This window comes from Heloderma suspectum, chromosome 3, assembly GCF_057233095.1.
Source record: "Heloderma suspectum isolate Gila_16-S chromosome 3, 16-S_ref, whole genome shotgun sequence".
NCBI lineage: Eukaryota > Metazoa > Chordata > Lepidosauria > Squamata > Helodermatidae > Heloderma > Heloderma suspectum.
Genome location: NC_139460.1, coordinates 306,998,257 through 307,013,533, shown reverse-complemented (window position 1 = coordinate 307,013,533; position 15,277 = coordinate 306,998,257). Strand labels below are relative to the sequence as shown.

General features: G+C 42.3%; 2 protein-coding genes across 7 annotated transcripts in view; one reads left to right on the top strand and one right to left on the bottom strand.

Annotated features, from left to right (window-relative positions):
- The window catches only part of PHC3 (polyhomeotic homolog 3), a 94,117-nt gene that overhangs the window by 39,901 nt on the left and 38,939 nt on the right, over positions 1–15,277 (top strand). The gene's annotated exons all lie outside the window — the stretch shown is intronic.
- Positions 9,072–12,537, bottom strand: LOC146351536 (A-kinase anchor protein 4-like). The gene has a single exon (XM_084841541.1). The coding sequence runs from the start codon at positions 12,117–12,119 to the stop codon at positions 10,059–10,061; it is 2,061 nt and encodes a 686-aa protein (XP_084697667.1). The 5' UTR covers positions 12,120–12,537; the 3' UTR covers positions 9,072–10,058.

The following is a 15,277-nucleotide window of genomic DNA, read 5'->3' as shown; positions in this document are numbered from 1 at the left end:
GCTGTCCTGCCGACCTTCCAGTCTGCAGTTCAGCGTCTTAACCACTAAGCATTGTACAAACTTTTAAAAGCCCAGCAGCTCACATTTACCTTTTTCAGAGCTGATCCTCTATGAGAATGTGTATTGTATATATTTGTGAAGATTTATACCTCACCTGTCAATCAAAAGATTTTCAAGACAGCTTGCAACGGTTTACAAATACTAAATCAATCTCTCTCTTTCTCACACGCGCGCGCACACACACACACATACCTCTACCTACCTATACCTTAGATCTCTGTTTAATGGGCAGGACTGGGTCAGCATCACTGGGCACTTGCTGAGGCCCATGCCCCAGTAGGGGGCTCATGTTCATTTTCCTTCCTATTGCTACCTGTTCACCTGTCCCCACCAAGTGAGCGAGCAAGCAGTGAAAGGGGCAGTAATTTCCAAGCACTTTGTCCTCTCTTCCTCTGGGAGGATGTTAAAATGGGCCTAGGAGGAGAGGAAAGTAAATGGGCAGTGGAAATAGTGAGAAGGAGATGGGCTTATTGAAAACGTCTTTGCTCTTGGGTTGCTCTAAACCTGGAACTGGCTCTGCTGCTGGATAGGACTAGAGACAAGACAAAGCAAGGCGAATATCAGCCTGGCCCCAGCGATCAGACAAAGGAGCAGCTTTTAGCAGCTCAGATGGACCAGAGTCACAGAACATTTGCCCTTCCCCTTCCCCCTTCTGATAATTAAAAGGTTAAGATAAACATCCTTAAAAGAAAACTCTTTCATAGACCATAAAGTAGGAACTAAAGAACTCTGAATCTGGTAAAAGGAAGAGACGGAGTCAAATGCACAATCTGATTATGCAAAATGCTTGTGACATTCTGCTTTCACTGTTTTAGGTAGCAGCGTTCCAGGATTTCATACAGGAGTCTTTCCCAGCACTACCCAGAGATGCCAGGGATTGAACTTGGAACTTTGTATATGCAAAGCATGTTGATGTACCACTGAGCTACAACCCTTTCCCCACATGCTACATCTACATTTGAACATCTGGCCAGCTTCTGGCCAGTTGAAGTAGCAGAGCAGTCTTGAGCCATACATCCTTCCTAACAAAAAGAGCAAGACTAAGATGCAGAATGAAATGAGTTTATCTTTGAATTCTCATGGCCTCCTCTATCATAAAGAGGTTGCTAATAACACTAATGATGACCTCAGGCAGGAAGCAAGAATTCCTATCCCTTGTCAATTGGGGTTTTGTCATGAAAATGTTTTGTGTTTCAAGTGATAACTACAAGCAGTAGGGTAAATTGGGTGGCATTATCATAAACAGTTAATCACTTAAAATGGGTAGAGTATATAATATCCATTTTGTTCAAACTCACTGGCTCAGCTAGGTCCATAGCACCAATGCAGCATGTGAGGTTTATACTTTGCTGAAGTTGCAACTGTGGAACTAATTATGTGATCAGAGGTCTCCTATAGTCTGCTCTGCTTTCTGGTCACCATGGGCACTGTTATAGCGAGAGCGAGGCATACCACGGCATCTGCCCTGAATCTTCTGAGTTGTGCTTTTTGAGCTGCCCTGATGACAACACCTGCCTTAATAGAAGGCTGTCGCTTCCTCTGAGCTCAATAGCCTTGCAGCAACTAGGAGACCTTAGGACTCACTCCCTTAGCAGCAATGGAGTTGCTCTGATTTTGGTATGGCCTTAAATCCATTCTGGGTTTCAGTCAGAACCAGCCAGAGTTCTAAAGAAGCTATCCAAAGTGCTAAACCCTATCCCCAAAATAGATTCAGCACCTTGGAAAGCTCCTGTAGAGTTCTGGCTGGTTCTGGTTGAAACCCAGAATCGATTCACAGGCCTACTGAAATTGGAGCCACCTTCCTGCATTGCTTAGCAGACCAATAGTGGATGTAGAATTAAGGTAACAGTCTTTTAAATTATAGGGGACACTGCCACTTTTCCTTCCATAATCTGATTGTTTATTTTTCCTCTCTCTCTCCCTGCCTTTTTACTCTTACATGCCCACTGCTGGAAGCTTGCTTCCAATAAAAGTTTGAAGAGGGAGGCAGAAGGGCAGGTAGAGCTCCCTGTGAAATGCTGGTATTTCAGAGGGCATCTGATTTTACAGCCCAAACTGGAACTTTTGGATTCTGCAGAAGTTTAATGCCTTCAGCACAACAAAGGATTTAATTAGCCTCCACAAATTTCTTTTTCCCCCTCCACCTTTAATTTTTCCCAGGCATTATACCAAAAGGAGGGCTAGGATTATGTGATGTCATGGTCCAGAAAGTGCTGGGGAGGCTACATGAAAAATGCCTCATAGCTCTAGCACCAGGCCTTATAATAAGTGTTACAGTTTTTAAAAAGTAAGAAAAAGCCCTGGACCCATCTCACCTCAAAAAGTTAATTGAGGTATGTACAACCCTCCCAAATTCCTCTGAAGTCCTATCCGTCTGAAAGGAACTACCTGGCTTGGGGAAATTCTTTCTCTACTCCATTTCCAATCACCATTCTTTTCCTCTTCTTCCCTCACCTATTCTGGGGCCCATCTACACAGAGACACTTTCTGGGGCGATTCCGTTTAAATCTGGATTATCGTGAAATTGGGTTTGCTCCTCCTGGGGCAAACATAGCTGGTAAAGCAGTGTATACATATTTTAAAAATCTGCTTTCAATGGGCAAACAGCACCTGAAACCACATTAGTTTGGGACTGGGTGGGCGGAGCCCCATGAGTAGAACTGAACATCATCAACTGCGTAGATGAGGGGCAGCAAATGAGCAGAGGCTTGCTCCTTGTCCCTCTCCTCACTCATGTGCTCAATAAAGTACAATGGAGGAAAATGTGTTACTTCTGGGTAGACATGTTTAGCCAACTTCCCCCCCTTATGCCCACCCTTTCTTGGCAGGAAGAAGGCTCCTTTGGGGGCAGCCAGTTGTTAAAACCATTACAGTCCTCCATACCTTCTCTCTTTCACAAGAGCGGTGGTTTAAAACACCCGGCTTGCCCCCACCCCGCTCCTAGCTTGCGTGCTCAATAAAGTGCAATGGAGAAGAATGAGTTATTTCTGAGTAGACATGTTTAGCCAACAACCCCCCTTAAGTGCACCCTTTCCGGGCACCTTCTAAACTCATTAAACTTTTGCGCACATTCAGTGGTCCGGACTTTTCAAAAAGAGCGGGCAAAGGGATTCTCCTGACCCCTCTCTCCATTCATACGCGGTAAAGTGCAATTGAGGGGAATGAATTACTTCCAAGTAGACATGTTTTGGCCACTCCTCCCCACTCTTTCATGACACCACTTTCCCTTCTGCCAATCAGCCCTGGTCCCCCCAGCCTGCATAGAAGACAGTTCAGGTCACACAGGCTCCCAAATGATGCTGAAGCTGCTGCGACAGGAAAATTAGTCAGAAAAAAAACCAGTTTACAAAAAGGGCTTTACAGCATGAAAAACCATGCTTGCTACAGAGAGGGGCATGTGTCATGTGCCACGATCATCTTGGGGACCCAGTAGAGCTAGAGTAAATTTCCTGTGTAGATGGGGCTCTGCCGTTTCCTTTATTCCATCCAGAATAAGTCTTGGAGAATTCTCAAGAGGGGAGGGCAGTGGGTAAGAGAAGCCCTGAACTCTATTTGACTTTATACAAACAGTCAAGAAGAAATTTTTTTCTCTCCTCCTCACCCAACTTTTTGAGAAAAGTGAGTTCACATGGTTGCAGAGGAAGGAATCGGGGCCTATTTGTCAGTTACCATTATCCAGCAATGGAATGACAAACTTCAATAAAAATAGGAGCTAAATTGGGGGTGGGGGATAAATACTGCATACTTATACAATCCTATGTATGTCTACTCAGAAGTAAGCCTCATTATGTTCAATGGCGCTTACTACCAGGAATTTGTACATAGGATTCATGCCCAAGTTACTTTTGCGGGGAGGTTTGCAGGCTGATCCTCTACACATTTACTCATAAATAAGTCCTGAGTTGTGAGCATGATGCTACAGGCTTAATAAACTGCACATCCCATCCCATTCTACTCCACTGATTTGGCTACTCTTTCAGTCCAATAATATGCATGCTTTGCTGTTTGTGGTGTTATTCTTTTTGTATGGACTCTAGCTTCACTGGAACTTGGTACATGCTCAGAAGTACTTTATCCATAACTTAGCCCTATAATTGAAAATAGACTCCTTGCCTGAATCTTGGTGAAGTCTTGGCACAAATGAAGTTATGGGGGAGACAATGAGAGCTTGCACGTAACAAGAAGGTGGTAGGAGGAAACTTGCAAAACCAAAACATGTTTTATGAAGAGTTGCTGGAGGATGGAAAAATGAGGAGGGATTGTTGTGTGGATGGAAACAAAATATGTGATCTTTCATGCAACAGGTGTAGTTAGTGCTTAATCTCTGAAAAGGGAATGCTGAGACTTTAATCTGTATGAGATATATTTCATCACTGTTAAGTGTGTGGGGAGGGGGAGGCTGTAATAGCATATTGGTGAGAGAAAAGCATTCTGCATACGATCAAAGGCACTCTTTATTTCACTGCTACTTTTCCGTACATTTGTGAAATGTAAATAAATTCTAGTAATGCTAAATTTGCATGTATATATTGTGTCATGGCCCTCTGCCTTGGATCTTTTAAGTACCTAGCAAAGCCCCTGCTGATCACTACTACTCCTGCCTAGCTGTCAGTATCCTTCTCTTAGCCTTTAAAGAGAGCCAGTGTAGTGTAGTGGTTAGAGTGTTGAACTGGGACTAGGGAGAGGTGGGTTCAAGTCCTCACTCAGCCTTGAAGCTCACTGGGTGGCTTTGGGCCAGTCACTTACTCTCAGCATAAGCAACCTCACAGGGTTGTTGTGAGAGTAAAATGGAGAGGAGGAAGATCATGTATGCTACCTTGGGATCCTTGGAGGAAAAGGTAGGATGCATAGGGTTGTGCTTTAAATTGACAAATTTGGTAGAAGTCAGGAAAGGGAGAAAGCAGGAGAATAAATTCATAGAAAAGTGATGTGTGTTTATATCTTACTGGAACAATAAGTTCCAAAATACTGCAGATCCATATGTATTGTTAGGAATGATCAAACAGTATAACAGTATAAGTTAAGTTAGGATGTAATGTCTGTGTAGAATTTCTATTTATTTAACTTATTCATAGAAAATTGTATATAGTGTTATTTATATGTATTGAATCTGAATCTGTTTTTATTTTTAAAATAATCTCACATGTGCATGTTCACTCTCTCATAATGTCTAATGGAATATTTTAAAAATAAAAAATAATACAAATCATGAGATTGTAAAACAAAAACATACGAGGTGCATTACTACTGTGTGCTGCCCTTCTCCAATTTCATATAGCAGAGATTAGCACCAATACTTTTCAATGCTAAATTTGGTTAATAACACAGAACAAAATTAAACACCCTAGAAAAATGAATTAATTAATTAGAATACACAAGGCACATTAAAGAAGTATTGTTCATAGAACTGTGATTATGGTATAGTTGTGAATATTCATCAAGTCAAACAAGACTAGATAAATGACTAGAATCACACTGTAGCTAAATCCCAAAGGCCTGAGAAGAGACTGGCCCATTAACCCAGAAGATGGAGTTGTGAGTATGCAATTAGTAGAAGATAATAAGTCTCATATCAACCCAGGAAAAGATGAATCCATACGTTAATGAACCGTTCAGACTTTGTGTTCCTAATAAGTACTTACTTCCCTATTGAGTCATATTCCTAAAGTCCTGATACAATGCATGGGTGACTTAAATGCTGAAAGAAAAAAAGACAAGCTTTGAACTCAAATCATAGTAACGGCATTGAAACTCCTTATGTGTAGATGTAGGCCAAACGGTAGAGAGTTTAACTTCCCTGTTGCACACCTGTCTGATGAATTTGGAAACTTGTCAAGATGGCCGGCCAGGGTCGAATTTGATGCATATATAACAGTATTTTCCTCCTGGGTTGCAGCTCATGTTAGCATGTTCATTCTCAGTCTTTAGTTTAAGTTATTTAGAGCTGCATTGCAAGAAGAATTAGTCCATGCAAATTATTCTGTGAATCTTGCTCAGCAAGAATTCTGCCCATTGTTTTTTTGCAAGTGGATTACTCAAAGGGTTGGTTCAGGCACTGGAAAATTCTCCAAATGGAGTGGCTCCATGGATGCATGTGTGTGGCAAAGTAACATCTGATCTGGCACACCCATGGTTACAGGTGTTCCTTAAGTGATGATGATACAAATGAGCAGGCTGGCAGTGCAAAGGAGATAGCCATTTGAATTGCCCTAAGTTCAAAAAGCACCTCAGAACAGGACTTTCTGGGGAAAACAAATAGTTGCTTTGATTCTCTTTCCCTCAAAATAATTTGCCTTCACCCTGAAATATAGGCAAAATAGCTGATTTCAGGGTGGATGAAACTGCTGAGAAATGTTTTTTTGTCAATTCAGTACAGCCCTTGCATGATGTTAGTGGCATGCAGTTACATGCTTTTACAGCCTGCTGCTGCATACAAGAATCTGTGGATTGGGGCATGCCCACCAGAAGTGACTCACTCTAGGGATATCTCGCTCTTTTTTGGAGGCACCAGGGGCAGTATCCAAATTTCCACTGGTGAGGGAAGAACACACTGCCTGACTCAAGATCCAGACTCTACTTGAAACATTATGCAACATCCAAACATTCTGTGTCCTTTCAGCAGTGAGGCTTGCCCCATCACTCGAAAACTGAAACCTTTTAGGCCACCTTCTCTTCTGTGATTGTCTGTGTCCATTGAAGTTTGCTTTGAGGAGGTCTGCCAGAGTCCAAGATGGTGCATTTTGCAAAAGCATTGTGAAACCTTTTTCTTTTAGCAAGCTTTCAGTGAATAGAGACAGATGTGTGGCGTGCATGCATGTGTGTGCGTTAGAGAGAGAGAGGTGTGTGTGTTTTTTAATGAATGTATATATTGAAATCATGTTTTTTTTTACATGAACCTGAAGCAACAAGTTAGCTAAGGGAGGAAACTGACAACACTTGTAGCAACCAATGTTGAAAATGCTGACAGGACTCTTCTAGTGATAACATCATTTTTGCACAAGATTATTGTTTTGGCTCCCCTCTCATGTGTTGCTATTCTGTCTTGCATTGTAGTGTCAAACATAATATCTCCAGTTCCTTACCACTAAATGTTCTTGCTCTTCACTTCATGTTGTTTGCTTCCATCACATATGTAGCAGCATGAAATTGCTCCTCGCTTTAATGGTTTGTGTAAAAGAACTTCCTTCTTGGTAGGGTACTCTCTTATAGCAGAGCTAGGTTCAGGTTTTCAGCAAAGTACACAGAGAGAGATGCATGGAGGGGTCAAACTACATGAAAAATTATGTACAGTGCATCACCCACTAGTTGGTGTGGGGCTGGTGGGGTGAAAGGCAATGTGCAAAGTGAGAGCCAATTTGGGGCTGCTATTGTCTATGGGTTCCTTAATGTGTCTGAGTTCTGGCAGTTGCCCAAACCATCAACCACTGGTGCTAGCTATGGCTTAGTTCAGACGGCACAACAACCCAGGGTTTTTTTAAATCCTGGGTTGTTGGGAATGAGTGAACATGTTGGTGCACACTGTCCAATTGCTGTCACTGCAGTGGTCTATCTCTAGGTTTAGTGCGATATGCGAACCAGGAATTCTGGCTTGTTGGGGGAAAGGCAACAGAACTCTGGTTTGTCTTTCCCCTGATAAGCCAGAGTTCCTGGTTTGCACATCATGCTAAACAATCCAAGGATGGAGCCTCCCTGGGTTGTTTAGCCACCCCACTCTTCAGCAGGAGCCATCTAGAATGCACTAGCATGCTTGCTCATTCCCCAAAACTCAGGGTTTGAAAAATCCCTGGGTTGTTGTGATGTCCAAATGGGGCCTATATCTTGTACAGAGACCTCTGAACCAGAAAAGCCCATATTCTTAGTGAATGGCAATATGAAAGGGAGGGGAGAAATATTTGTATGTTACACTCACTCCTTGTCCTAAAGCAGGGTTGCAGAATCTCAGGCCCATGGTCCAAATCTGGCCCTTGGGGGGCCCAACCCTGCTCTCCAGGGTTCTCCAGAAAGCCATACCCCCTTTCCATGCCCCAACCCCTTTTCTCTGGGCACCAGCCATTTGGTCTGGGCTTTTTTTTTGGTCTGGGCAGTTTTCCCTGATCTAAAAGGTTGAAATGCCTCTCCTAAAATTAAGTTATTGGCAGTATGAGCTTTAAGCTAAAACATGCTGGTATTTTTAGTCCCTCCCCTTTTGCCCTCAGCTCCACGAATCACTGGAGAAGCCCCTGAGAGCTTCTCCAAAATAGAATTCGGTCCTTGGCCTGAAATAAGTTCTGCATCCCTGTCCTAAAGGATAAAGCATAAACATGTAGGATTATATTTTAGAACTGTAAAATCTGCATTTTCTTTTAAAGTTATTAAATACAGTCTCTCCTGAAGATGCTTTTTCTTAAATTATGAAAATCTCCAAAAATGTTGTAGTGCAGTTTCCATCTTCCTTATTTTTCCAAGTCTCCTTTCCATAATCTAGTGCTAGAGACTTTTTTATTTTCTGCAGCATATTGTGACATATTCTTACAGAGATCTACCTTGCCAGACTGGGTGAAGCTTATGTTACAGAAAAAGAAACAATTCTCTTTAATGTTACCAAGCTTCCAAACCTTGCAACTGATTCATCTTCGTTCCTTGTGTAGAAATGATTACGACACAGGTCCAGTTTTATTGGAGCCTGAATACAAAATCCTTTGGAGGTTAGAAGGAATACCAACATTATCTTGTTCAGACTATGGCCCTGACAGTGTTAACCACATCCAAAATGTCTAGTCCTTGTTTAAACCACTGTAGTGCTTGCATTTAGGCTCTAACCCTGTATACTAACAAACAAAATAGCCATTCGTGAAACCAAATTTAATATACCAGAAAGGGCAAGAGAAACTAAAATGCACCAATGCAACTGGATCAATACAGATGACTTGTGGAAGCAAGTTATATCCCATGATGCTCAAGAGGACAACCTCCAGTTCATCCCTCCTACTCTTACCCCTTGTCATCAATTTGTATGCATTTTTAAAAAAACCTTCCTGATTTTAGATATATTAATTTGTGAGATCCTTAATGGGTGAGCAAGATCTACCAGTAAATGATTTCAGCTCAGCAGTATTAAATAAACATTTCTGTCTCTGATTGAAGCCAGCCTGGATGGATCGGTGTAAGGAGAAGTAGAGGGAATCTCCCTTAAGTGTCAGAGTTAACTGCTTGCTTAACAGGTTGTTAATTACATTACCCTACTGCCCTGAGAAAGTTGTAGGCAGCAGCACAAAGGGGGCAGTTGGGTTATTTCTTGAAAAGGAGGATCTTTTAAAATTAACTTGACTAGGGAGAGAAGTGGAGAATGGTAAATACATTGTCCTAAGGTTTTTTCCTCCTGGATCCAAAAGACTCTCATTGTGGGGACAGAATGTTTTCTATCTATAGGTAGATGAGTGTAGAACATGAAACTTTTAAAACACTCACAAAGCCGAAGTGGATATAAAAATTTAAAATTTTAACACAACATGATTTATAACTAGCTGGACTGTGGCCATAACTGATACTTTCTCAACAAGAGTGGCTATAAATATGGACTGTTTTGAAAACTTTATTGGTGGAATCACCCCACTCTTTTATTCACCATCTTTCTCTGCTTTTATCACTAGTTTTCATTCTCAGCCTACAGGAGTGGTAGAAATCTGAATGTGGTAACCACGCACTGCCATTTTATTTTATTTTAGTGCAGTATTCTGGACTCCTATTCAGTCTGGACTCCTTGCAATATATATAATGTAGCTAATTGGGACCTGCTTATTTGTAAAACTTTGTTTGAAGTAATCAATAAACAGCCTGTCTTCCCCTCTCACTTTTTTTAATTCTTTTTTATTGATGAGCTTGCCCAGCTACCCCAGTTCAATTCAGTGCATTGTTGGTTGCAATGGGGCTGCAGTGATGGTATCTGTTGCGCCAGTAAGGAATGGTTTGGGCGCCTAGGCTGGGCACCTGAGAGTAACATGAGAGGGGAGAGTTGGTTCTTACAGGTTAACAAGCAGCCAATCGACCAGTCCAGACCGAGGCATGTGTCCCGACATGGCATCCATCTGTTGTTTCTCGTAGTACCTCATTACCTCCTGAACAATGTCTCCCACGCTGTAGCCCTTCTTGGCTGCTTTATCAGCCAGCTGAGGAAGCTTGGACAAGTTCCCATCTTGCTCATTCATGAATGTCAGGTTTGGCACATTGAATTGTGAAGCAACTAACCATTGGAGCACGGCTTGCAGCTCTCTGTTCTGTGCACTGTTGTTGCAATTCTGGTTGTTCACAATCACCTCAGAGCCTCCACCCCCTAATGGTCTCCCATTATATCTTCCATCAGAGTCACTGCCATTAGCCATCAACAGGCACAACTTCATCACAGATTCCACCAGCTGGTCAATAAATTGTTTGTTTATCTGTTCCATGTTGTCATACATATCAGGGCACCCGTTTGATTTTGATAAGGCCCTCTGTGGTCTGCTCTCAGCAATGGGAGGCTGCTTATAGCCCCTGTCACAGGAACTGTCATCTGCAAAACCAGCTTCTCTTAGTACTTTCTGGATGATTGATAAGAGAATACTTGAGATATCACCTTTTTGTGATTCAAGGTGAGCATCTTGCCTTGCGCCAGGTCTTGAACCATATTTGGAACCACCAGCTCTGTCATGGACATAACCAAATGATGTTGTGTTTGTCTCACGGAGTCCTTGATCCTTGTTTTTTTCTAACAGGTGTTGCTGTATTAACATTAATGCTGTTACAATAAGGTCCTTAGCATACACATCCATTGAACAGTGCTTGTCTGAGCCTTTGCTTCCAGATGGAAGGGGCCTCATTTGTCCATTTCCTCTGCCCCCTCCATGGCCATGCATTTCACTTTTAAGGGATGCAAACTGCAGACCCTGAGATCTGGAGTCTGAGTGAGCACCTGTTTTCAATGCTGTGAATGCTAGGCTTTGAGATCTTCTATCATCACCTGCCAATGCTTTGAATAAGCGTTTCACCATTGCTTCCAGAATTTCAGTTGACTTCTGAGTTCCTGCATTGAAAAGGTTCTTCTTTACTGTGTTAACGAAGTCTGAGTCTGTCATGAGCACTCCTGTGACATTATGCAGATTTTTCATGGTGGAGTCAATTAAGTCAGAGATGACATCTCTGGTATGTTTGAGCAGTACCTTCTTTAATACGACACAAGCTGGTGGAGGATGCTTTCCCTTTTGGACTTTCATAGTCTTCATGAATGAGAACATCATATCTGAAGCGACCTGGTTTGCATACACCATTAGTCCTTTGCTTACAGAACCATCATCCTGTCCTGACTGTTTCCTTTCTAGCATTTGTCTGTCGGCTCCCTGCCTGTAGCCGTTCTGATTAGACTGATTGGACATCTCTCCATAAAAGAGTGAAGCTTTTCTTGGGTCATCATGAGATGATTTGGGAGATAGCTTGCCATAGTCATCACCAATCTTGCTGTTAGATCCACGGGGATTAATTGACTGCCGAATGCACCTACCACTGCTTTCAAATTTATCCTTCATTTCTTTATGTGCCATTTGAACCACTAAGGAGCAGAGCTTATTGACATAATAAGAAAGATCATCTCCTCTCTGGCTACCAGAGCCCCTGAAGGATGTGTCACTGCTTTGGGACATCCTGTCAAATGCAGGCGATTCGTAAGCTGATTTACAAGGGCCTGAGGGGGTTAGTGCATGCTGGAATCCAACTGCGTATTTCTGAAGGTCGTTGCTGAGCCAGCTCACAACGTTGACTTCTTCAGAGGAACCTTGCTTGAAAAGGCAGACTGCTCCCTCAGTATTGGTTTGGTTATTGCTCTCGTTGTCCTTTATTACAATGACTTCCTTTTCTTCAAGATTACGTAAGTCAAGGGAAGGGTCAGCGGCACCAGATCTCCTGTGTTTATCTTTGTTCTTTATATTAAGGCTGGAGACATCAACAAAACAGATCACTTTACGATCTTGATTGCTCTGTCCGTTGGGGCTATAGAGGTCTACTTTGCAAAGGCCTGCCTGACTCTGTAGCCAGTCAATCTCCTGAGCCATACTAGGTGTACCCAAGCAGAATTGTACCCCAGGCCGTGGAGCGTTCTTCTCTCTGTTTTTGCTGACCCTGCCCCACTCAAGATGTTGCCTCCTCTCTCAGCTTTCCATGCTCTTGTACTGGCTGGTGGCATTTTCATTTGTGTGCACACATGGTTTCTATGACAGCAGTGACATCATAAAGCATGGATATCATCCACCAACCAGTGATGCCTTGGCCATGCTTAACATAAGATTGCTTTGCATTTTACATATCTTAACCTGTACAAAAAGTACACCCAAAGGATTAGAGTCATCTTTCTAAGTACTCAGGTTGAAAAATATGGGTGGATGTATTTTTGTGCTTCCTAAATAATTCCCCTTATCAGAACACAATCAAGATAGCAGGCAACACTCCTGATCCAAGATATGCTTTATTTTCCTACAGAAAAAAAATAATTTTATTGTATTTGCACAAAGCTCAGCATGACCTCAAGGCTTGTAGTGTCCTCACAAAAAAGAAATCTTGCTGTCAATAATTCCTTCTCATTGTTAAAAATCTTCCTATCTTCTCCTGATTCTGCTTTCTATTACTACTTTAATTTTTCCTATTCCCTATTGCTTTTGTGTCATATTAACTTTCAGTTTCATATCTAGCTTCCTTTTCATTGTTCATTGTTCTCTGAAGCTATCAAATACCTTAGGGTCCAATTCTATGCATGTTTACACAGAAAAAAACCCCTATAACTCCCAGCATTCTCCAGCCAGCTTGGACGAGGTCAGCATCAGAAACCTACCAATAAACACTATTTTGTGTAAAGGTACAAACAATGGAAATGAATAGAAGAAAAAGCCACCAACTAGGTAGTATCAAACAAGGCCCTTCCCACTGATTCCGTTGTGCAAGGCCCGTCCCCCGCCACCAATTTCATTGATTCTTTTTAAAAAATAGTAATTATTTTAACATGGTGTTTTAGTCTTTTACCCTATTTTGTATTTTTATTGTTCACCATTCTGGAATCTGTCTGGATGTAGAATGGTATACAAATGTTTTAAATAGAATAAATAAATAAAATTATGCAAGCAGCCATTCATGCTGGTACCATTGCACGTGCTGGACCCACTGCTTGCACAACTGAGATTTAATGCTTCCTCTAGGGACAGGTCCTGTATGTGAGGTCCACTGTCCTTCCATTTTCCAGAAACGAGCATTTCTGTTTGTTTCCAGCTCCTGGAAGCACTAAATTTCCATTGTGCAAGGGGTGGGTCTTGTTTGCAGAATGGAGTTGGCAGGGACATAGCACCTTGTTGGATACTGCCCCATATCTCCCCTTTTCGTGTATGTTTTGTTGAGAATTTTTGGCTTACCCCACAACAAAGACTCACACAGCTCATAATAGATTTTAAAAGTAAATATAGAATATTGTGTAAAACCGTGAATTAAAACATCCAAAAACATACGTGGCTTGCCACAGCCGTACTATAATGGCTTAACACACCCACACATGCAGCAGCAGCCAAAAAAGAAATACCTTACAGAGTTGTGGAAAGATTCTTACTAGCTAGTGTCCACAGGGAAGAGACTTCCACAGTTAGGGAGAAGCTGCTGAATACCTCACTGTGTGTCACAGACTTGTGCTTTTAGCTTATTTTAGAGAATGGAATGGAATGCAGGATAAGGAAGTGATGTCTTAAGAACTGGGTTATCAGTTCTACAGTTTATGTTTGGTGATGCTAGAAAAGGTGGACATTTGTATACTTCAGATATGACCTGGTTCATACAACACAACAGCCCACCGTGGCTTAATTTAGCCACAGGGCCTGTTGTGTCGTGCTGTGTGGCCCGGCTTGCCATGTTGTGCAAACCCAGCATTGTGTGTTGTTTGAGGAGGTAGACAACACTCAAATAACCCTAAAACAAGCTATGGGTTATTTGAGGGTTGTATCCAGTGTTAGTTTAACAACTCCCATTCATTTCAGTGGACGTACTCTAAGTAGGACACTAACCTTGGATACAAACCCAACACACCAAAAGGTATACATGCAAAGTTGGCTACCACTTATTTTACTTTTTAATTTACAGTGCCAGTGAAAAATGGCTGTGGGACTTGCTCTTCACTGGTACATTATGTAGAATCACATCAGTAATATGATATAAGCATGAACATCTCTCTGTGATAGGGAGCAACAAACAGAGGAAAAAGGAGTCCAAAAATACACATGCAGAGCTGCCCTTAGGCAAAACTTCCAAGAAGCTTAGATCCATCGTGCTCCAGGACTACCCCTTAATCATAAACCAACCTAGAATCATAGAATAGTAGGGTTGGAAGGGGCCTACAAGGCCATTGGGTCCAACCCCCTGCTCAATGCAGGAATCCAAGTCAGAGCATCCCTGACAGATGGCTGTCCAGCCTTGTCTTGAATGCCTCCAGTGTAGGAGAGCCCACCACCTCCCTAGGGAATTGGTTCCATTGTCATATTGCTCTAACAGTCAGGAAGTTTTTCCTGACGTTCAGTCAGAATCTGGCTTCTGTAACTTGAGCCCATTATTCCATGTCCTGCACTCTGGGATGATTAAGAAGAGATCCTGCCTTCCTCTCTGTGTATCATATCTCCCATCAGTCTCTTCTCAAGGATAAACATGTGCAGTTCTTCCAGTCTCTCTTCATAGGGCTTTGTTTCCAGTCCCCTGATCATCTTTGTTGCCCTCCTCTGAACCCTCTCCAGTTTGTCTGCATCCTTCTTAAAATGTGGTGCCCAGAACTGGACACAGTACGCCAGATGAGGCCTAACCAGTGCTGAGTAGAGGGGAACTAGTACTTCCCGGGATTTGGAAGCGATGCTTCTATTAATGCAGCCCAAAATAGAATTTGCCTTTTTTGCAGCCACATCACATTGTTGGCTCATATTCAGCTTGTGATCGACAACAGTTCCAAGATCCTTCTCGCTTGTAGTGTGGTTGAGCCACGTATCCCCCATCTTGTAACTGTGCATTTGGTTTCTTTTTCCTAGGTGCAGAACTTGGCATTTATCCCTGTTAAATTTCATTCTGTTGTTTCCTGCCCAGCGCTGCAGTCTATCAAGATCACTTTGAATTTTGTTTCTGTCTTCCAAAGTATTAGCTATCCCGCCCAATTTTGTGTCATCTGCAAATTTGATCAGCATTCCCTGCACCTCCTCCA